This window comes from Microcebus murinus, chromosome 19, assembly GCF_040939455.1.
Source record: "Microcebus murinus isolate Inina chromosome 19, M.murinus_Inina_mat1.0, whole genome shotgun sequence".
NCBI classification, from domain to species: Eukaryota; Metazoa; Chordata; class Mammalia; order Primates; family Cheirogaleidae; genus Microcebus; species Microcebus murinus.
The window spans coordinates 45,692,301-45,715,820 of record NC_134122.1 but is presented as its reverse complement, the minus strand read 5'-3'; the positions used below and the strand labels follow the sequence as shown (position 1 = coordinate 45,715,820).

Below are 23,520 nucleotides of genomic sequence, written 5' to 3'. Positions count from 1 at the left end.
TCTTTAAGAATTTGGAGATTCATGTTCTCTAGTGAAGGTTAAATGGGCAGAAGATCTGGGTATGTCAGGCATAGATTTCCATACAAAAGTGTTTTTCTTAAAGAGCGTTATAATCTGAGAGTTGAGACTGCCATATATATGCTAATGGTATAGCCAGAAATTCAGTTTCCACTACCATAGTCTCTAAAGCTAAAGAACAGTAGAAATCATTTGACTATTAAATTTTCCTCTTCTGTTCTCAGAATTGTGTCCAGAATCTGTAGTCACAATTTTGGCCACACATAAATGTAAAAAATGCTAAAGGAATGGATGGCTCTGTCTTAGCTTACTGCTACACAATGCAATGAGATAGTTACTTCTGAGACAGTTACATGGATAGAATGTATTGGAAGTTTCAAGTTAAAAGTACATGCAAGATAGAAAGCATACTCAAAGGTTTTAAGAAAATAAAGATATTTTTTAAAAATATTCAAATATTCTCCAAATCTTGAATAGAGCTGAATAATTCCTATTATCAGTGCTGTTCTAAACAGGGTTAGGCTAAACAGCCAAAATTTTGGGAATAATCTTTCTTAGATATCCAAGGTCATTTAAACCAAATATGTAAAAGATACATACACACAAAGTATATGCACATATGTATGTATACATGTGTGCTCCTGCACAAATACAGACACATATAAAGCATGTACATGCATGTATATACACATGTACACGCAGACATGTGCATACATATACACACAGACACACAAAAAAACATAGCCAGTTATGGAGGGTGTGATAACATGTCGGTCAAATAAAACTGAAACACTCATTAATCACTGATCTTTTAAAACAAAGGAGTGTGGCTTAGAGAGTCAAAGGGAGATGATGAATACATATTTGAAGTTATATAGAAAAAAGATATGTTCTGTCTGGACAGTAAATACATATTTTATATCATCTTTCAAAACACCCTCTGGATCAAAGGATTTCTGAACATATACTATACAATGAAGGTTTCTTTAAGTAAAACATAAGCAAGAGAAATTACTGTTTGTTAAATATTTTCAAGAGATTAGGTGAGTTTTCTCTATTTTTTCCTTCTTTTAAAAAAATAAATCATGTAGTCATTTACTACAGGAGTAGAACAAATTGGTTACCTCTGCTAGGTTTATATATCCACAGTCTAATGCAAGGATGGTAAGAGAGTGGTTCAGGCCTCAATAGAAGAATTCATTTGTCATGGAACAGGTCATACTTAGATTGATGTTTTCAGATATTCTGACAACATTTTATACTTGGATTTGTAAGAGTATCACATAATTACTTTTTATAGTTCTTTTATTATAGTTCTTTTATTATGGTGTGGTCCATTTGTTTGAGAAGTGCAGTATGTGAATGGCTTAAAGACATTACCTGCTGTACTGTGGAATTCCCACCATTTAAAATAGCAATTCCAAGTTTCAAAGTAGCGGCTACCATTGGTCCAGTTTCACCTTAAAAGTATAAAAAACAGCGTTACTTATATATCATTTTACCTTCTATATTAACCTATTCTACCTGAAAGGGTATATTTTAAAAATTATTATTACCCCCTACAAATCTGTGTAATGGTGGAGAGAGATAGATTGATCTATGTACCAAAAACCATTAAAACAATAAATAATACATCAACATTTTTAATAAGTTTTGTGTAATACATTCAAGAATTGAAACTCTATGAAGAGAGAAAAAAAAGATTAGGAGGACATAATTAATTTTGAAATACTGAGACCTGAAATAATTAAGATTCAAAACTAATCATGTGTTTTTAGATATATTAATATTAAAATAAATATGAGCTAATTCAAACTTTCTTTAAGGAAATTTTCTCTCCGTCTTCCCTCAACAATATTGTATCGGAACAACTTCATCATTGTCATTTTATCACTTTTATCTTAATATGTTATGGTCTGGCTTATTAAGATGACTATTCTCAATTTTAAGTTATTCAGATAATAATTGCAAATTATATTTAGTATACTTTATTTTTCACTATTCAGTTTTACTTACTTTATAAATAGAAATAATCTTCATAAACTGGGTGGGTGTTTAATAACAAAGTATAGCACCATTACTTTTCCATTCCATTACAAATTATACTTAAAATATTTTCACAAATTAAAATATTACTAATGGATGAAAAATCATCTTGAAATGACTGGCTACTGAGACATACAACAGTATTTTAATTGTTAAAAAGGACTCACTTAAAAAGTTTCAACATTTCTATCAAGGGTCAGCAGACTATGGTCTGAGGGCCAAAGATAGCTCACCATCCCTGCTTGCAAATAATGTTTTATTGGAACCCAGCCACACTATTTATTCAGTTACTGTCTCTGGCTGCTTTCACGCTACTATGACAGAGGAGAAGAGTTGCAGAAAAGACTGCATGGCCCTGAAAAGAATTACTCTCTGGTCTTACAGAAAAACTTTGCTTATCCCCATTTTATATGTTCAGTCTGCTAGAGTTTAGTTTCCAAAACTTAAAGAGCAGAAATAAAATAAGTCTTTTTAGCAAGATGCTGAAAAAAATTAACACTGTGCTCCATAAATGATGAGAGCTGGGATCCTGATATAGTCACGAACCAGAAACTCTCAGACTGAATGAGTGGGAGTGGGATTGAAATGAGCAAGCACTGAGCGAGAAAAGAGGAAATCTGCAGAACAGACACTGGTGAGAGGAGAAAAAGGAACCTCACCCTTGCTGGCGCTGATCGTCTGTAGCACCATCTCAGCGGCACCACGATCGTGGAGTCTGGCTTGCTGGTAGAGAAGCTTTTGCTTTTCCATTTCCTTTTCCTGAACACAAATCCCAACCATTTATGTTGAGGTTATCAGTAAGCACAGCAGCTTTCTATAGACCGTATTTTTAGTCATCTCTTCATGTATGGGCTCTATGACAACATTATGGACCATTTCAACACCAACAATGTTATTAAACAGATATTAACATATTCAACTCTTGGGTTTTTTTGTTTGTTTTTTTTTTCCCTTTTATAGTTTTCTTGATATACTTTTGGTACTGGTTTATCAGGATGGCTTTTTCTCAATTTTAATGATTTGATTCATCCAAAGCCTGTATCACAGTTTTGAAGTACTGTACTTCATCACTGAAACTTGCACTTTCTGATTTAGACATTTGTGCATAAGTTTGTCACATTTTTAAATAATCTCCCATGTCATGGCCATAACTTGATACTGCTCAGCAAATGGCTCGAGTTGCAAGGTATCACTGAATCACAGAAAAACATTAACAGAGATGTCTTGGAGTTTAAGCAAAATTGAAAGCTGATATGGATAAAAAGGTAGGCTTCAACTAAGTAGTGGATTTATGATACAGATCTCCCCAGTCACCCCCCAAAGAATAAGAGATGTGCCTTTATATTTTGTATTCTCTGGTGGTAACAAACGATACTGCATGGTGCTGCTGGAGCAATGGCTGGAGTTTGTTCTTTTCCACTTAAGCTACCACTGAAAACATAAAGAAGGAAATAAAAAAAAAATATAAAGGCACAGCAAGTTCAAGACTGGTATGACCATTCACTTGAGCAATCCAGTTCGCTGGAGAATTGAGACGGGACTAAGCAGTATAAGTTGCAGAATGAAAGTTGCATAGAGCCCTATGACAGCGATCCATCAAATGGCGTGGTAGGGAAGCTTAGTCAATGGGACATGAAACAGTCAATTAGTATCATGTCCATAAACACAACGGCCAAAACATATATGACCTAAGAGCAGGAAGAGCTGCAGCAGAGGTAGCCAGAGGGACAGCTTTGCTGCCATAAACTTTCCATCCAAAGTACGGAAAATAGACACTGGAAGATGGAAGAGGTTTAAAAAATGAAGGCTTGCTAGTTACAGAATATGAAAAATAAAGTGAACTAAAAAGAGGGGGAAAAGAAATGAGCTCAAACAAATGAATAAAGAAACCTTTAAATCAAAAGCAACCAACACAGACATTTATGCTGTTACCAGAGAGTTCTCGCCGAGGCTGGCAAATTTGTTTCTTAAATCTTTGATAATATCGTGCTGCGAAAACAAAATTGATCAGGGTTTTTTTTCACACTATAGTTAGAGCTCCTGTGGTTAAATTTTAATTTTTTCTTAAATTATGTGATAGGCCTAAATGGAAGCAGAGAAAAGAAAAAAATAAAAAATAAAAGAGGCAGCTTTGCTTTATATGTAGCCATGCTAACACCTAAAAGATTTGCCTTCATGTTTAAACCTCTTCCTGTGAAGTCAAAAACAAAACGAAAACAAAAACACACAGACACACAAAACCATATTGCCATTACAACACAGTTTCAGAAAAACTGAAAGAGGACCCTTTCATCTGCTCTTCAGGTATTGTTGAAAATCCATGAGCAACATTTGATTCTGCCTTTTAGACCCAACAATCTTTTTACTTTCCTCCCATTGCCAAAGCTATCATACAGAACTTTCACTTAAAGCTTAACCAACTTCTTTTGTGAAAGAGTTTTTCCAGTAAGAAAGATAAGAAATTATTGGCTTACAGAACAACCCTATCATTTGCAGCAACTAAAGCGGCAAGGGAGTCAGAAAGAATGGTTCTTCCATTGACCCACTAGAACATGGAAAGACAGTCATTGGGAAACTCACAGCCCATGGAAGATAGCAACATGTCATATACTCTTGAGAGAAAACAAAACAAAACAACAATTTGACATTTGTGCTCCCAAAGTGGGTAGACTGGTTAAAAGACCTTCCAGAACAATTTGCACAATAGACTCTTACGGTCCCAGTAACCACTTCGGTAGACGAAAGCACACATGAACGGACCAAGAAATAGATAGGATATCAAATTACCTTGTTTAAAAATAAACTCCCTGGGCAAAAGTTACTCTCATTTACTTATATAGCATCTAAATTTCAATAATAATAAACATTTTGAGGAAGATGATGAAACTCATTTAAAAAAAAAAAACATTCAGCCAAAATGTTATACTGATCTAGAAGCAGAAAAAAACTGTACTTCATAAAAAGGGATCAAGTTAACCTCTCTCTTGAATTTCTTCTTTGTTAGACTGAATTAGCAGCTCTCTTTTCAGAACTCTTAGTATTTCCTTCAAGTTTACTCTGTCCTTTGAGAACAGCTTCAGGGCATGCAATTTAATCTTATCATTGGAAAATTTTAACACATTAAAAAATAAAATCTCGAGAGCTAAACCAGAAAGTTCTAAGATAATAAAATGATGGAGTATGTGGAAAGAAAAAAAATTTTTTCACTTCAAATGTACTGCAGATTAGCTTTTCTAAACAAACTGGAGATAGATCTTTTATAAGTAGCTTACTCAGGGAAATGGCATCTTTAAAGCACCTTCTTAAAAGTAGAGTTTCCTAGCCACCACCAGATTGTGCTTAAAACACCTGGGGGTCTTAAAGAAACACCATTACACCTTCAACTTGCAGTTTAGTCTTTTAAATTATTCCATGGTTACAGAGGAAGGTTAAGGAAAAAAAAAAGAGTATAACAATAATAGTCACTCCCTCTTAAAGCTAACTAATAACTCTTTTTTTTTTTTACAATGCCTAATTGTGTGCTTAAGAATCCCCAGCAACTGGCCTTGAACAACTAACCCTGAAAGAAAGACTGTAGGACTCCCCCATGCCCCATCCTTCCTGGGGAGAAAAATGCTGAACAGTTAATCTTCAATTCTGTGGTGGTCTAGCTCATGCCAGCCAGAGGACCCGATGGCCACTTACTCAAGATAATTGTGGGAAGAAGATATGATGATCTTCATGTAGTGAGTTCCTGCACCTAGTTTCCCAGAACTCTTTTCCCTTCAGCCTGAAACCCTTCAGCCAGCTTGAGGAATTTAAGAAGGTCTTTGCAACATAAATCTTCCTTATCCTGCAGAATAAACCCCCCTTTCCTAGCACCAACTCTTATCTCTTGAGTCTGGCTTTTGGAGCAACAGGAGTTCAGCCACAAGAGCAGCTCTACAATTTCGATTTTCCCATAGGGAAAACAATTCTGATTATCAAGAGTAGCCAAGAATTATCAGCTCATATCCTAGTGAGAGTGTTGTGAGTCTTTTCAAGATCAAATGTGGTCATAAAAATCAGACCCATAACCAAATTGCTGACAATTTGGAAGTATTCAACATCATGATTTGCTTTTGGTATAAACTAAAGTTTGCAATAAAATTGCTAGTATTCTTCTATTTTTGTTTAAGAGTGCCTTGAGCTTTTAACATTTGATTGGGGGCGGAGGGTGGTCAAGTAGAAAGGCCTAGAGAAAAAAAACAACTGCATTTGCTTCTTCAACAATTTGCCTATGTGAGAAAAAAATATTGAAGAAAGAAGAATAAATTACAATTGCCTTTTCCTCCTTGATGGAGAAAATAATTTCTCCCCATAATGGAGATGAAAAGATATTTTAAACCAGGGCAGCCTGATGAGAGCAAAGACATTCACATTGTTTCTAAAGGACATTCCTCAGGTCCTCCGACATCTGGGGCAACATTTGCACACATCACAGCTGAGGCTACCAAATCTACCATCTGTGCATCATGCCTAATGAGCCCAGTTGCTTTTCTTTTTTTTTCTTTGTATTTTCAAGATTTCCACAGTGGTTTTCATTATGTTTTCCTCTAAAACTGCACGTGAAAGCAAATTATAATGTAGGAGAATAGAAATTTCCAGGAACTGAACTCCTTTTTAACATATTTCTCATAATTTATTAATGTCATAAGTCAACCTGCAATATTCTTATTTGACATCTTAAACATAGTTATAACCTATTGCTATTGAATATCAATATCACAAGAAAAAAAAGACTGAAAAATAGAAGATTCAATTGGATAACAGTGGGGGAAATGATGAAAGGCAGTGAAACAATACTAATATAATTTGGTTTACAACACAAACAGGCCAACTCAGACTAAAGAAAAACAAAAGCACGGGTAAGAATCACATTCTCTACTTCAGATAATTTTCTTCTGCTGTATTCTCGCTCCTGACAATGTGGGTTAGCTACATTTCAATAGAGTTGATTGACAATGATAGGAAAACACTTAGAAGATTATAACTTTGTTTAATAATAAATTATTTCCAAATTTTTAAAAAGTTAAATAAATATATATGGAGTTTCCTAGGAGAAAAGATACATGAAAACAGGGGACCTAGCTGTTTGTTTTAAACACCAGTACACACGTGCTATACAACCAGTATAGGCCCTGTACTTAACTGGTATTCAAGAAAATGTGCATGTAAAAATAACAGAACCAAATGATGTGATATCATGTAGTTTGTGATCACAATCTACAATATTACAAATGTTATCTTTTTGTTTGAAGAGGTATAAAATTAGAAAAATATGAAAAGTTTTATGTAGTTTTCTTTTAGTACATGCTCAAAGTGTTCTTTAGAATTACATACAACAAACAATAATTATCAAATTGTGGGCTTTGGCTCATTTAATTTTTTTGTTTTATGCCTTTCATTATTATCCATTCTCTTGACTACTGAACTTTCAAGCAGTATAATAAAAAGTCTTCCAGAATTCTATTTTTCAATAGGATGAGCATAGTTTCTAATGCTCTCTCTTTAATAAAAACAAAAAAGGAAAAAAATCTTTATGCAAATCAAACTCTTTAAAAATGGTATCAAAGTATAACTAATATAGAGAGATAAAAGAAACATTAAACCAGAGACATGTACTTCAGTTAATGTGCTAGAGGCTCTAAAGTTTAGATATACTGTCTAATGTGACCTTATGGCTAAACCTTCAATATTACATAATTACAAAATACACTTGTATTTTGGGTGGAATATTGTTTCCCATGGATTCAGCATATTTAGAACTAATTTAAAACTATGCTGGAGCAATAAAACTCGGCTGAGTTAAAACAATTTTCTATTTCAGGGGCCAAAAGACAAAATTTATACTTCTGAGAGAAAAAAAATGAGTAACTCTACAATCAGAAGTTACCAAATTAGGAATGCTAAATTGACTTATCCTTAGAGGGAATGTGGTTTATTCCTGAGCACAATACTGATTTAAAACAGCCTTCATTCACCTATTTATTTGTTTCAGCCTTAAAAGCCTTGGATACTGCCTTGAATACCGAAAGGACGCTATGTAGTTCTTTCTCCCCTAACCTGCCCTGACAAAAGAGAAGATAAGAGCAGTAAGATAGCTGATGGGCACTAATAATACAGAGCTATGGTGACACCATCGTAGTTTAGAATGTCGGATTACTGAGTCAGAAAATGAGAAGTTAGAAACACTTTGATTATAGAACGGATCACAACAACTCATTTTAATTTTGAGATCTCACAATTCAAGAAGATCTCGTGTTTGTAATTCTCGGTCTTTACCAGTGGTTATTAACCCCACCTATCAATTCCTGAGGATCAGCTGTACTCTGAGTATTTGAAACAGTCTCAAATTCCCTGCCAAGAAATTACCTGTTAGCTACGAGGACTTTTCTGGAGTCTGTCTTAAGGATATGTATTTCTTTCATTCTTCCAGATATGTGTACCCATCCTACACTAATCCAACTTTAGGTGGTTCCTGTATAACTGGACTTTATTGTATAAATTGTCAAATAACTATTTTTACTGAATTGTTGTGGACATTTTGCATTATATCACAAAATGTCCTCAGGGGGAAAGTAATGCTATTGAATCTTAACTTTAGGAATTTGTTTCTCCCAATCAAGAAGGCTATTTTATTGATATAATGAACTGTTAAATTTATACAATTTCATGTCGGTTCCTAGAAAGCCTGGAATCAAATACACTGACAACTTGAATTAACTTGGCAAGACTCTAGTGTATAGGTTTCTGGACTAAACTCAGTTTTGGAAGGCTCCACTTTGTGTTCTTCAACACCATTTTTTTTTCCCTTTAACTTATTGTGTTATGTATAATTCTGTGACATTTTAAATACCAAACTAGGAAAAGGTGGAGATACATGGAGATACATACGGATGTATGGAAGTTAAACATTATTTTCTATAAAACATTTTTGTGGTGACATTCCTGGAGTTTACTTTCTTTTTAAAAAAAACCCCCACAAAAGCAGAAAAGGAATGAGAACGTACATGTTTTTTGTCAGTATTTATGCATTTAGAAGAAATGTGAAGCTGGCATGGTAAATGAAGAGAACTTACACATGGACAGCACACCAGACAATTTTAAAGGGGGATCTGACCCCTGAGAACATCCAGTCCAAGCTCTCTGTTCAAAGAAGAGGAAGCTGAGACACACAGTAGTTCAGTAGGGTGTGCTGAAGGCCAAAAGGCACCTGGCTGAGAATCCAGGTCTCTTGCATTGTGTAGTTTTATGCTTCTGGTACTGTAAAACTTTCTATATGGGCTTTCTTAACTTGTTTTTAGCAGGGAAAGTAAATTGATTAAACATAAACAATAGCAAATTTATAGAGTTTGTTAGGTGTTAGTCCATGTTCTCAGTGTCTTATATATACTGACTAATTTAATCCTAATAACAACCTTATCAAGTAGATACTATAATTAGCTCCATTTTATAGATAGGAAAATTGAGGCCTAACCTCACAGAGCTAGGTAATGGAGCTGGGATTTAAAGACAGGCAGTCTATCTGAGTGTCTGCACTCTTGGTGACTGCTGCCTCCCAGTTAGTGCACATAAACTGGTCAAGTATAAACTTCAACAGGGATTATTTTTTAAATGACAGCACATAAAGTCAACTTATCGTGCATACGAAAAATGCACAATTATGTTTAAATACACAGTTGTTCCTCAGTATCTGTGGGGAATTGGTTCCAGAACAATCACCCCCCACATGAATACTGAAATCTAGGGATGCTCAAGTCCCTAATGTAAAATGTCACAGTATCTGCATAAAACCTATGCACATCTTCCCTTCTACTTTAAATCGTTTCTAGATTTCTTATAATATTAATATCTAATATGATGTAAGTTCTATGTAAATAATTGCTATACTGTATTGTTTAGGGAATAATGACAAGAAAAAAAGAGTCTGCACATGTTGGGTACAGATGCATTTTTTTTTTCTGAATATTTTCAACCTGTGGTTGGTTGAATCCAGGGGTGTGGAAAACATGGATACAGAAGGCTGGCTATATGTCTTTTATGCAGTCTGCTACTTAGGGTCATGTCTTCACATACATGAGTTACCACCTGCAATACAGAGCACTTGCTCTCTGGGAATTTCCCTTGTACCAGGGCCAGGACCCCACCTCTGTCCAACTCCCTTCTCGCCAAGCTTTGGCCACTTGTCTTGCTCCTGAGTCAGGATGGCCCTAGAAATGACTGACTCTGTACTCTGGTTATGAGCAGTGTAGGAGCTGACTTTCATAACCAGAGTATGGAGTCTGTCATTTCTAGGGTCATCCTGACTCAGCTGCTACACTGCTATCACTCACCAAGGAGACCCCATGCTGATGGATAAAGAGAGAATGGGATACCTGGACCCCAAACAGGCTGGACCCAAGGCAGTTCTGTCTTCCCCAGGCGTTTCCTGGAAGAGCTGGTTACTATGAGCAGGAAGTAGGAAGAAATTAATTCCCCGTAACCAGGAAGTGAAGGAGATGGGAAGGAACCCACATATAAAGTGCCCACCCTTCTTCCCTGGGAGACACTATTCTGTGTGCACCTGGGGGTCTCTCTAGAGGCGTCCCACACAACTGAGCAGCAAGCTGTACCGGTGAATGGCTGTGGTCAGCTCAAGAATGTTCTACCTCTCATCTGCCCTCTCTCCTTCCCTGTATCAGATCTCTGTTTCTCTCACTCTTACTTCCCTGCTACTGCAACCTCCCCCACCCCTAATAAAATATTAGCACATAAGCTTTTTGCCTCTGTTTTCTAGGAAACCTGGGCTAAGACACCGACCGGATCATTACTTGAGATTGATAATTTAATTCTGTGAAAATGCAGCTGGCAGACTGCAGCAACAGGCATGAGTACAGGAGAACACTGGCCACTAAAATTCCTTTCCTCTTTCCTCTCGATGACTCAACAGTACAGCCAACAACTCCATGTTTACGTAGCTTCTGCAGTAGGAACTAAAGAATTGTAAATTTTTTTGATAAAAGGAATAAATGTTTCAATAATTTATATCCATAGCTATATCTCTAATTTTTATGCATTCAAGGATTCTCTTTGCTAAGATTCAGCAAGACCTTTTAATTTAAATTGCTTGTTACTGTGAAGAGCATTAAATAAACCTCTTCAAGATTCAAATTACATAGCAATTGGGGGTGTTACATCTTATAGCCAATTCATTCTTACAGAACTACCAAAAAATGGAATTCTATCTAAAATTAAATCCATGGAGGGGCGAGACAAAAATTCTTTCTACTTGGGGTGATGCTAGATAATATCCGTCCTTAAGACATTCTGGATCTAAATTGATTCTTCCACACTTAATGGCACAACTTTGGAGTATGAGCCGGATATTGATCTGCATACATTGCAGGTGTGATGTCATTTTAGTTATGTCTGAGTTCCATCTGAGAGAGAATGTTATGTCCAAGGTCCACCTGAGAGAGAACATACTCGTGTCCTACGTATTTATTATAGAACATCAACTCTGCCACAGGCATATTTAGTATTTAAGACACAGAGATTCAACAGTACAGAGTCATAGGACCTCAAGGACTCATCAGAGAATTCATCTGTTAATTAGAAATTGGGTATTTGCCAAAGGAAGATGCAGCTTGTCTAATATTTGAGAAAATGGCCTTTAAGACAAGTTAATGCTCCATTCCTCTCACTTACCTAAGCTCCACTGCCATTAATTTAGGGTTTTCAGTAATATTAATAATTCTATATTATAGAACTTTAATATTCAAAGAAATGCTTTCACTGAATTATCATTCAATGTCAATACCCTCAGCTTTTAGAGAAGAAATAACCATGTAAAGAATGTTTCCAAGTATTTTGCAAAACTATAATTAAAAAATGTGGTCTACTCTCGTTGACCAAAGCTTTTTGTGGAGCTAGGAGAGAAAAACCCATCATGCTCAGAAAAGAGTTATTTGACTTGAAACATTATTATTTATGTATTGTTATTATTTTCTTTGGCTTATAAAATATTCAAAAGCTAAATAAAGCACTCAACTGCAATAATGAACTTTTTAGGTAACTGATAAAACATTTCTTCCCTTTCAATTAATGTTGGCCTCCTTATAAGATTTAACTGTCCTCTTTTATGATTTTCATATTGAAGTAGCCCCAAATCCAAAAAATTTAACTAAATAGGCAATAAAGTTATTAAATTTGTAGTTGTGGGAAAAACATATTTACATATATTATAGATGAAACAGGGAATTAAATTATCAAGTTGAATCAGGCAAGTTTTAACAGGATCAAAATCAATAAACTATATAGGTGATGGAAGAAAAAAGAACTGACAGGTCCCTGGCTTTTCATTCTACATTCCCCGTTTTCCATGTTTTTTGAGCTTTACTGTATTCCTCATGGAAAATGTCCTTATAATAACACTTTTCTTTTTTTGTTTAAGAGTTGAGGTCTTGCTGCATTGCCCAGGCTGGAGTGCAGTGGTATAATCATAGCTCACTGTAGCCTCAAACTCCTGGGCTCAAGCAATCCTCCTGCCTCAGCCTCATGAGTAGCTAAGACTACAGGTTTGTGCCACTGTGCCTAATTTTTTTTTTTTTTTTTTTGTAGAGATGGGGGTCTTCCTATGTTGCCCAGGCTGGTCTCAAACTCCTGGGCTCAAGTGATCCTCCTGCCTCAGCCTCCAAAAGTGCTTTTTCTTACATCTACTTCTTTCCTCTTCTCAATGCCTTTAACCACTATATCCATCAGATTGGAGTTATAACTGATAGTATATGCATGAACTCAAATTTAAAGATTTATAAGGACCATGGTATAAGAACAATATATTTCCCCAAGCATCACAGTGAGTTAAAAATATTTCAATTTGTTTCTTTCGAATAGATTCTTCAGGAAAGTCTAAAAATTCATTTTAGCAGCAAATACTTTAGTTTTTTTTACAGAAGGCAAAGCAGAATATTTATATTTACAAACTGAAAGTTTTTTAAAAAAACTGAAGTCATTATTGGTATTATCTTCCTGAGATGTTTATGATCAATTTTCCTATTAAGTGGCCACCTGAACATAACTTATAAGCTTAACAGGGTCCATATAAAAGTAAATCATTTTATAAATCTAGATCAAAATGTTTTCTCTTAGCAAATTTTCCAAATATTTAGCTATTTGAAATATTAAGAGATAGAAATCGTCATCTAGTTCTTCCTTTTAATGAAATGATGAAATCAGTATTAAAATCATGGGACATAATCTCTAGTTATTAATTGAGGGTATTAATAGCATGATAGAAAAGCAGACTTCTTTCCAATCTCACCAGCAATACCATTTATCATGTCTGTTTTCAGATTATTATACTGGCATAAAAAAAAAAAAAATCAAGAAAGATGAGGTCAGAACGCTGCACTGAAAATGAAAAGTCCCCTCGATAGAAGTTTATTCACCTTAAGGGCTGGATTTTTTTTTTTTTTAATCCCAGCAGGGTATGCAGCTCAAAATCAACACGGAGGCTAAAATTTCAAATTATGAGCCTTTTAAATTGCAAGATGAATAAACCTATGTCAAGGAAGGCAAACTAAAGAGACCAATTGTATTGGAGCTACAAACTTGTAGAAAGATTTTCAAGACCTTTTATTACAAAAGAATCCAAGATGTTGGGTCTAACAAAGGTAAATGTCACAAGAAACCGAAACTCAGACCCAGACAAATACACACATATATATAGTTTTACCTTGCTGCGTTGGGATCCTGTGACCTTAAGGAAGGATGAGGACAAGAAGCAAAATAGCAATAAACAACTGCTCTGAAGACAACTGGTAGACCGTAAATGGTGTGCACTTCAGAAAAACAATATTATCTGCTGCTCACAGGTCATTCTAATTTAACTCAGTTGCTTATCAATAAAGATGGATTTGAGAATAGAACATACATATATTAGGAAAGATTATAGTGCCATAGAAAAGTTAATCTTATGGTATTTTTCTCAGCCAGCAACAATCATGGGTTATCCTCAAATTAAACTGTTTTTATATTTTCAACACATTGACTTCGGTGCTGCAGAGATGTTCGTATCAAATTGTTCCTGGACAGGCAATGCTCTGAGCTCACTCCTCGGCTCTATGTTTTTGTGGGGTCCACTTTAATTAAAGACTCATTGCTGGCTACTGATATTTTTCCAGACTTCTAGCTCGAAGGCCAGACGTGTAAATTAATAGGAAAAAGAAAAAGAATCTAATATCTATTTCCTTACACTTAATTTCTTTTTGAAGATGCTAAAAAAAGAAAAAAAAAAAAGGAACCAATAAATGAGAAAGGTGGTAATTAGAACAACTAGTTTTTCCCATACAAAGCAAAAGTACACTATAAGCAAAGAGGGAAAATAATATTAACTTTCCTTCCAGCTAATTAACGTTAAGCAGCATTTCAAATTATATGGGATATTTAAAAGCTGAGAATATTCGAGAAAATAATCATAAAATACAACATAGTCCTAGGAATATATGCACTCCTAACTCATGCAAGCAAACTGCATCGTGTGCCACGACCTACATATGTACACGGAATGAGTGACCTACGTGGGCAGAAGTCAAAGAGGCCAAATCTTTAAGGCTTCAATTCAGGAACAAATATCACACCAAGAGTTTAATTAAAAACTTGATGTTATGTTGATCTTCAACAAATATTTTCTTCATATGTCTGCTGGAAATTCCAGACCACAATATCACTGAGATGAGGACAATTTAAAGCTGTTTCATCTCAGATGGGTCGCAGGAACACTCATTCTGCACATATGGGCTTTATTTTATTATTTAACTATTCTGTGGTTTTTGTTCTTAACTTTCAGCAAATGTTAGGACTCAGGTTTGTCCGCCCAGCTCTGACATGCAGTTCCTTGACACAATAAGCTGCAATAAGCCATGAAGCAAGAAACAGAAATGTCAGTTATAAGCTATGAAACAATGTTTCAAGGTAGAAAAGAGGCACGTCTAGAAAGATCAATCTTACTTCAAAACTCTTCACTTCTTCTTCACCATCATCATCTTCCTCATCATGACAACTCTGATACATGTAAAAAAAAAAAAAAGAGTGGACAGGAATATGTTGAGGCAGAAAGTACAAAAGAATTATTTAACATAGAACACCAACTCATTTGTAATTTACTATCAACATTGTTTAACTACATATATACATTTATTACATATACTACTGGGATGACATGGGTCATTGATCCCATATATCACTGGGATCAATGAATTCATGACCATATTTATAAACAGAAAGAAAATTATATATAGTACTTTTATAAAATTAAAATATTAAATTACCTATTTATAAATAATATAGAGATAATTATGAGGTCCATATAATATTACACACACTATTTATTCATGCGTTTTTCTGGTACAAATCAAATTGTAAATCTTAAAGACAATGATTCTTATTTTCTATTTTTTTTATGCTGCCATTAGAACGTACTAATACAGGCACATGTAATAACCCTTAATTAAAATTAATGGAAAGCAGTGTCCATTAATTAAAGTGATTCTTGTAATCTTTTTATTTTTGAGTTCATTTTTCATTGTAATTGGCTCAAAGGAATAAAGTGAAATTCTAACTGCTACCTATAATATTCTTTATACATAAAAACAATAAAAATGACTATTCTATTATTTTGGGATAATTTTCCCAGAAATGATATAGGATGTGTGCTGAACCATGCATGTGTTCTTATCTAATTCCCACAGCTAAAATTTTTGCTTGCTAAGGAGGCAGAAGGGTAAGGTGGTTAGTAACACAGGCTCCAGAAACACAGTGCCTACTTCAAATACCAGTGCTGCCAGTTAGTAGCTGTGCAGTCCTGGACAAGTCCCTTCACCTCTCTGTGCCTCCATCTCTTTATATTTAAGAAGAGATAACTAAAAGAGCACCCATGTTCTTGAGAGGAGCTCATGATTTAATATATGTAAATTATACACCACTTGGGAAAATAGTCGGAAAAATAATAAACTCTCCATAAATCTCAGCTGCTATTATTATTATGGTCTGGAGTATAATGGTGACCAGAGAAAGTGGTCATTAACCAATATCTATAGTAGGAAGAAATCTACAGCTCTGCAAAAGTAGATTGTTCCATTCCTTCTAAGTATTTCTCACACTGGGTAACACTCAGCGTGTCAGTGAGGTGTATGGGGGCAAATAGTGACATGTAAGTTACAAATCAGAAAAATACTTTTAATTGAATGAGTTGCAGTCCTCTGGGCATGAGATGAACTTGGTACAGGAGGGAGGGTACAAAATCCTTCTGCCCACTCAATGCTAAATTCTAAAAGGTTTATCGTATTCCTTCATGTATTCAACAAATACATACTGAATACCTCTCTTTCCATTTAGAGTAACAGGCATGTGAACATGGTTTGCAAAGGAGGAAATAAAGGTGGGGACAAGGACCTGTGACAATCTCACTATGTGGGTAAGGTGCTAAATGGCATGTTTCACTACAAATGCAATGATTCATGATTCATTCAGAGAGCAGGACATTTTCTACTATGTGTTAATGTTCCCCTGCCTCCTAAGTCATCAGTTAACCAGGAATTTAAAAAATAAGAACTTTAGTAAAATAGATTTGGAAGATGAATCTGCAGTCCTCCATAAATACATCCTGTGCATCTAATGTCAAAAACAGTGGAGTTTTGCTTATCTGCTCCTTAAGATTAACTATTCTAATGTCTCCCATTAGAATTAAAGGGAAATTAGGAACCAGCATTAGTAAATAGGAATGAAAAGTACAGGGAGTTTATCAGATAACAAGCATGGTTATTATTTAAGTGGATTAGAATACTAACATAAAAATTCTTCTTCTTCTTTTTTTTTTTTTTTTGAGACAGTCATACTCTATTGTCTGGGCAAGAGTGCTATGGCATTAACCTAGCTCATAGCAACCTCAAACTCCTGGGCTCAAGCAATCCTCCTGCCTCAGTCTCCCAGAGTGCTAGGATTATAGACACAAGCCACTGTGCCTGGCCTCTAGCAACTGTTTAATGTACTGTACAGAAACAGAAGGATTTACAGGCATAAGAGATATGTTCTTCAGTAGCAAATGGCATCCATGTAACATATATGAAAATACTAAGCAAACAGAGAGTTACATCAGACAGTATTGCAGCATGGAATTTTGCTTCTGGATCACAATGCTACATTCTAAGCAAAGGAGAGTCACACCATATGCCAATTAAGGAAAAGGTCAATAAGTCATACATGAAGGGGCAGAAGCACATAGTCGAGAATGTAGAAGAAACAAAAAAGAGAAAAAAAGTAAAATGGAGGACTTGAGAATACATAAAGCGGTAAACAGGGCACTTGAGTTTGCCAGCATCTGCTGAAAATTTCATTCTGCAAAAGAAGTATATTTTATACATTCTTTGGTTGCCTTTCTGATTGGGTAACTCCTCAGAGGACTGAGGAATCAAAAAACAGAAACTTCCAGTCTGCAATTAAATCTGACTAGCACAGAGCTAATGGGTGAGAAGTCTCATAAGACAGTGACCTGGGCTTTTCATAATTTTGGGGTTTTTTTTGAGACAAATCTCACTCTGTTGCCCAGGCTGGAGTGCAGTGGTGTCATCATAGCTCACAGAAACCTCAAACTCCTGGGCTCAAGCAATCCTCCTTCCTCAGCTTCCCTTGTAGCTAGGACTCCAGGCATTTACCATACCCAGCTAATTTTTTCTATTTTTAGTAGAGATGGGGTCTTGCTCTTGCTCAGGCTGATCTCAAACTCCTAAGCTCAAGCGATCCTCCCACCTCAGCCTCCCAGAATGCTAGGATTAGAGGCATATGGTTATATAGATTCAAAATAAGGTAGATTAATCAGTCTGGGAGAGGGTATAGAAATATCAGCTATTTACCAGAAACTTAGATAAACAGATAAATCAACCACACTTATCAATTTTAAGTTAGCATAAATGGAAAGAGATAATAATGACAGACTGAACATCAAAAAAGATTTTGGTCTTAGATGGTGGTCTGATTCAAATTAGAGAAACAGTAACATATATTCAATCTAAAAAATTAAATCAACTGTCTAGATATAAGGTATATGATATAAAACTCAATAGAAATTCATAAATAACTTGGAAATTTAGGTGACAAACTGAAAAGTTGACAAAAATGTGATTGGGCTGCTAAAAATTTAATGCATTCTTAAAATTGATGGCAAATGCATAGGATCTAAAGCAGAATAAATGCAGATGCAATCCCAACATGCACTACACTGGTGAAGTCATAACTACAATACTGTGTTCAATTAACTTTGGAGTGGCACAGATTGAAATACTGGAGCATGTGCAGAGTGGAAAAAATTAAGAGGTTGAGGCCTTGACATTCGTAGGGCACATTAAACAATAAGAGAAATAAAATTATTTAATTATAAAGGGGAAAATCTTGAAAGAAAAGATGAGCAAGTTAGCCATCTACAAATACTTGATCATCTATCAAAAGAGATTAGATTTAGCTTTAGGAGGCAACAAAAACAAATGTGGAGGCAAATTCTGTTTCTGTCACAAGGAAGAACTTTAACAATCAGAAATATTCTTTTCTCTTAGCCCAGGCATGGTGGCTCACACTGGTAATCCTAGCACTCTGGGAGGCCTAGGCGGGAGGATTGCTTGAGGTCAGGAGTTCCAGAAATATACTTTTCTCCAAACCAGAAGCTTCTACCTGTTAAGCCCATTTCAGTTCAGTTGCAGAGGACAGCCATTCTGTGGGCTGTTCTACAACCTCTTTATCAGCTCCCTCTTTCCTCATTTCCTTCTGAGCCATCTCCTGGCAGTACATGAACCTGCTTTGATCTCCTGTCCTCAACAGAAGTCTGGCAAAAATCCCTACCCTGATGACTCTAACTTCCTTCCTTTTCTGAATTTGCATTTGCTTTGTAAACTGCTAGAGAAAACTCACTCAACCAGGAAGACTGATACTGCCACAGATTCACAGATAACAGCTTAAACCAGACTTTCCACGCTGCCTGGGAATATTATTTTAATTTCTAGTCACTATACCATGCCAATTGCCACAATATCTCTTTCAACATTTCTCTGTCTCTTCAAAACTTCCTCTCCCTGCTCCCTCCACCCAACCCTTCAGTCTCAGCAGATGACTGTCCTTCAGGACCTTCCTTCTTCAGAGAGAACAGATGACCCTAAAAGGAAATATTTACAACCTGTCATTATCCTGGCATCCTCCCTTTTCCCCTTTGTATCTTTTATTGCTTTATCTTTTAACCCAGTGTTTATTAAACTATGGGTTTCAACCCATTAATTGGACATCAATTTAGTGATTCATTATCTGAAACAATTTTCTTATTTAATCAGAATAGAAAATTTCAGATTATATTGCTCATAGGAAAGACATGATTTCATGAAACCTTTCCTTCATGGTACATATTTTTATTTTTTAAATATACAGCCAACTCTCTGTATCCATGAGTTAGTTACACATTCATGGATTCAACCAACTGCGAATAGAAAATATTTGGGTGAAAAAAAGGATGGTTGCTTCTGTACCAAACATATTCAGACATTTTTTTTCTTGTCCGTGTTCCATAAACAATGCTGTATTACAACCATTTACACTGCATTTACATTGTATCAGGTATTATAAGTAACGTGGAGATGATCTAACACATATATGGGAGGATGTCTGTGGGTCATATGCAAACACTACGCCATTTTCTATAAGGGACTTGGGCATCTATGGATTTTGGTATCTGAGGGGGGTCCTGGTAGCGATCCCCCATGACACTTATAGGTGACTATACAGGGCAAATGTATTTCCTGCTGTGGGTTATGTCTTAAAATAAAAATCAGGGAGCCACAGCTCTCCCCTATGCTCTGTAACCTGTCTCCTCCAGCAGCTCTCGCCTACTCAAGGCCTCACTCCATAGAGATTCTCTTGCCCATTCTGCCAGCTCCTTCCCATAAGGAAAAAAAATGTGCTTTTAAAAAAACAAACAAGTGGCAAAAACCCAAAAATAATCCCCCTTCAACCTCACAATTCCATCTAGATAGTCATCACCTTTTTTATCTTTCTCCTCCTTCTCGGTCTTCCCAGTAAAGAAATGTCTATCCTGCATCTCCTCACACCTGCACCCCTACTTATTTATGTACGTGTAATAGATGCTGGGGAATTTTCAATCCTTATCTTGTTCAACCTCTCAGCAGAATATGATTTTATTGACCACACACTTACTCCTATAGCTCCTATACCAGCTCATACTTAAGGTTCTCTCTCTTTTTCCTTTTTTTTTTTTTGATGGGCTCCTTTTCTTCTAACCAGTTCTTAAATTTCTGTTTCCTTCCAGGCTTGATCCTAGGATTCTTTCTTTTCCATGCTGTCATCAATTTCTGGGTGAGATCATACATTGCAGTGGCTTCAAATAACATCTACTGTTGATGAATCCAAAGTCTACGTTTATAAGCCTGACCTGAGATACTGAATCAGACACGAATGTCTAATTGCAAGTTTGACATCTCCTCTTAAATATCTCACAGACATCGTTAAAATGTCCAAAATTTATTTTGTCATCTTCCCTCTTCACTCCAGGCCCATAATGATCTTGGTGCTCCCATTTCGGTACATGGTGCCAAGACAGAAGCCTCAGTGAAACCTTGACTCCTCTTTGATACCAATTCCCTTGTTCATTCTCTTGTTGAGGGGAGTAAATGAAATAAACATTCGGTTAAGTACCAGTTGTTACCACTTTTGCATGGCCAACTCATTGTTCAACAGTCAAAGCCTTACCTAAGCAGGCCTCACTACTATGCTATGCAAACTGTTCTCAATATGCCTAATAGTTCCTCTACCATTAAACTGATCAGAGTTTTTTTTTTTTTTAATAATTATTTGCTTAAATTTTGTCTTCCCCATAATATGATAAACTCCAAAACAGTGTGGTGTGTGCTCTTCTTTCTTAGTCACATTTTATCTCCATTACCTTGATATTCAGTGAATATTTGTTGAATGAATGAATGTTTAGAAAATTAGTGAGCTCTTCATAAATAAAATGTTAAAGTAGGAAACAATGATTACCCATCAAGATAGTTAGAGCAGAGATTCATGCAAGTGAAAAGATGAGATTAATGCCCCTTCTCTTTCTAAGAGTCAACAATGTTTTGTTTTAATCCAGAAATACATAGATTCTTATCCTTGTTCAGGTGACAGTGATTTCTCTGTATTAAAATTAAAAATTAAAATCAGGAAGTACACTTATTTACCTTTGCCATAATATCTGCATAAGCCATATATAAAAAATCTTCCTCCAGTTTACTGTGGGAAACAAGAAAAAAAATAACATAAATTTTTAAGTAGAAGGCTAGTCCTATACAAACAGATCATCAATGCATAAAATAACCTTTGTTTTTTTCCAACAAGTATGCCTTTTAAAAATTAAATGAACATAAAACTTAGACAATAGTAATCAATAAGAAATATCCTTGACTCAGAAAGCAAAGATCTCAGGATTCCTAAACTACTATCCCATCTTACCTCACAGAAGGGCCTTCAATTCTCACAGAATAAATAGTCTTTGGATTTATACACAAATATAATAACTTTAATTTTCTTCAGACTACAAAACTTGAAACAAGCAAATTTTAATGAGGTAGGGGCTTTTGACATCAGAAGTGAAATTTGACATTTGATGGGAAGACACCTCAAATTATTATGTCATATTTAAAAATTAAGATGGATATAATGATGATTCTTAAAGATTAAGAAAGGTTAAAACATGTTTATTATCCTCTTTAGAAGAAGTATGGAAACTTCAATACATAAATAAAGGTTTCCATCAAAAAATACCTAAAATTTGCAAAGTTATTTTAGCAGTTTTCAACTTCAGTCATGAGAAAAACTCATTTATGAGAAATACCTCATTACCTGACAATGCCAGAGAGTTGATCTATGCTTAGGGATGAGATGATTTTGTTAGTTAGGAAATAATAAGAGAGAGAGAAACAGAGAAAGGATGGATCACATTAGCTAAGAGGGAAAAATGTGTATCATTATGGCATGCAAAGAGGTCACATGAATTCTTCAGGACTTCTGAGCTTTATGCAGATGTGGGTTGATAATCAAATATTATCTTCCAGGTTCTGCAGAGAATGGGTGAGGCCTAGAGCAAAGCAGGCTTTCTTTCATATGATAGGGAAGCAGATAAACGTTCTATAACCTCTGCAATATCCCATCTCCAGAGCCAACCTAGGCAGTGTACCTGTAATGAACAGATGCTGAGCACGTTTGAATTACTGGGCCTAACAGTGCATTTGTTCAACTCCATAGAGGTCTGCCCTTTGTGGTTTTGGTGAATTTGTTTAACTAAAACCCCAGAAGGCAAAATAAATAAATAAATAAATAAAAAGGGAAACGTCCTTAAAAGAGATCTCAGAGACACTTCCAAGTTGAAATGACAGCTCACCCAGCCCCTAAAGGTTACCTAAGACCCATGACGCAATGGAGATACAGTCTACCCAGGAAATCTTGGGTCACCATCAGTCTCCACACATTTCTGGCACTGGGATTTGCTTTGGTTCTTTTTTGCTGTTGTTGTTTTGTTTTATTTATAAAGGGTGTTTGTGATCAATAGAAACACCATTTTATAAGAAGAATCAGAATCAACGAAATCAGCTTATTGGAAAGTAGTTAAGAAAAAAATAGAACTCATAGGTAGGTACTAAAGCCTGAAATTGAACGAATGTTGGTCAGGAGATGCATGCCAGACTGCTCACATCTTTGAACAACTCTCTCTCCCAACAAGAACAAGATGAAATTGAAGCATGAACACATGAAACACAGCATACTCAGACATGAGTTTCTTTATTTGCTCCTCCTATGTCTCATATGAACCCTCCCAACCATACCATTTCTCTGTTAAAGCTGTTCGACTAAACAGAAGGATCAGCTGATGCAGAGGATCAACTCTCTTCGTGCCTTCATCCTCTTCTGGAGGTTCAGCCCCAGGTTTCTATAAAAAAGTCAAATTGGTAAAATTTCACATTTGAAAGAAATGTTCACTCAAATTCAGGATCAATAAGAGTTACAGGAACAAGGAATAAAAGCAAAGCCCTACTTTTCCTATTGTTGCGTGTGTGTGTGTATTTTATATGCATTATACATGCTATAAATATGTTTGTATATATGTATGTATTTCTGTAAATGTGTTGTGTGTATATGAAATATAATGTAATATAGGCAATGCAATGCATGTATCAATATAATGTGTGTTATATATTACCTTACCAATGAAAGACTATGCAGCTTAAAACACATATTTAATAATTTGACCAAAAAAGGTATGGGCAAGGATAACTTAAATAATTTAAAAATTCTGAATGCTATTTTTATAAGCAGATTTATAATTATCTGAGAGTGCATTTGCCACATAAATTTTAGCTTTAGGGAGGG

The 23,520-nt window shown here is 35.5% G+C and overlaps 1 protein-coding gene across 5 annotated transcripts in view; it reads right to left on the bottom strand.

Annotated features, from left to right (window-relative positions):
- Positions 1–23,520, bottom strand: part of RYR2 (ryanodine receptor 2) — a 644,030-nt gene that overhangs the window by 65,437 nt on the left and 555,073 nt on the right. For all 5 annotated transcript variants that reach the window (XM_075995501.1, XM_075995503.1, XM_075995502.1 and 2 more), the window contains 6 exons: positions 22,977–23,080; positions 21,336–21,387; positions 15,073–15,126; positions 13,799–13,822; positions 2,724–2,823; positions 1,399–1,478 (listed from right to left, as the gene is read on the bottom strand). In XM_075995501.1, the coding sequence (XP_075851616.1) occupies positions 1,399–1,478; positions 2,724–2,823; positions 13,799–13,822; positions 15,073–15,126; positions 21,336–21,387; positions 22,977–23,080 (414 nt within the window). The remainder of the gene's footprint in view (positions 1–1,398; positions 1,479–2,723; positions 2,824–13,798; positions 13,823–15,072; positions 15,127–21,335; positions 21,388–22,976; positions 23,081–23,520) is intronic.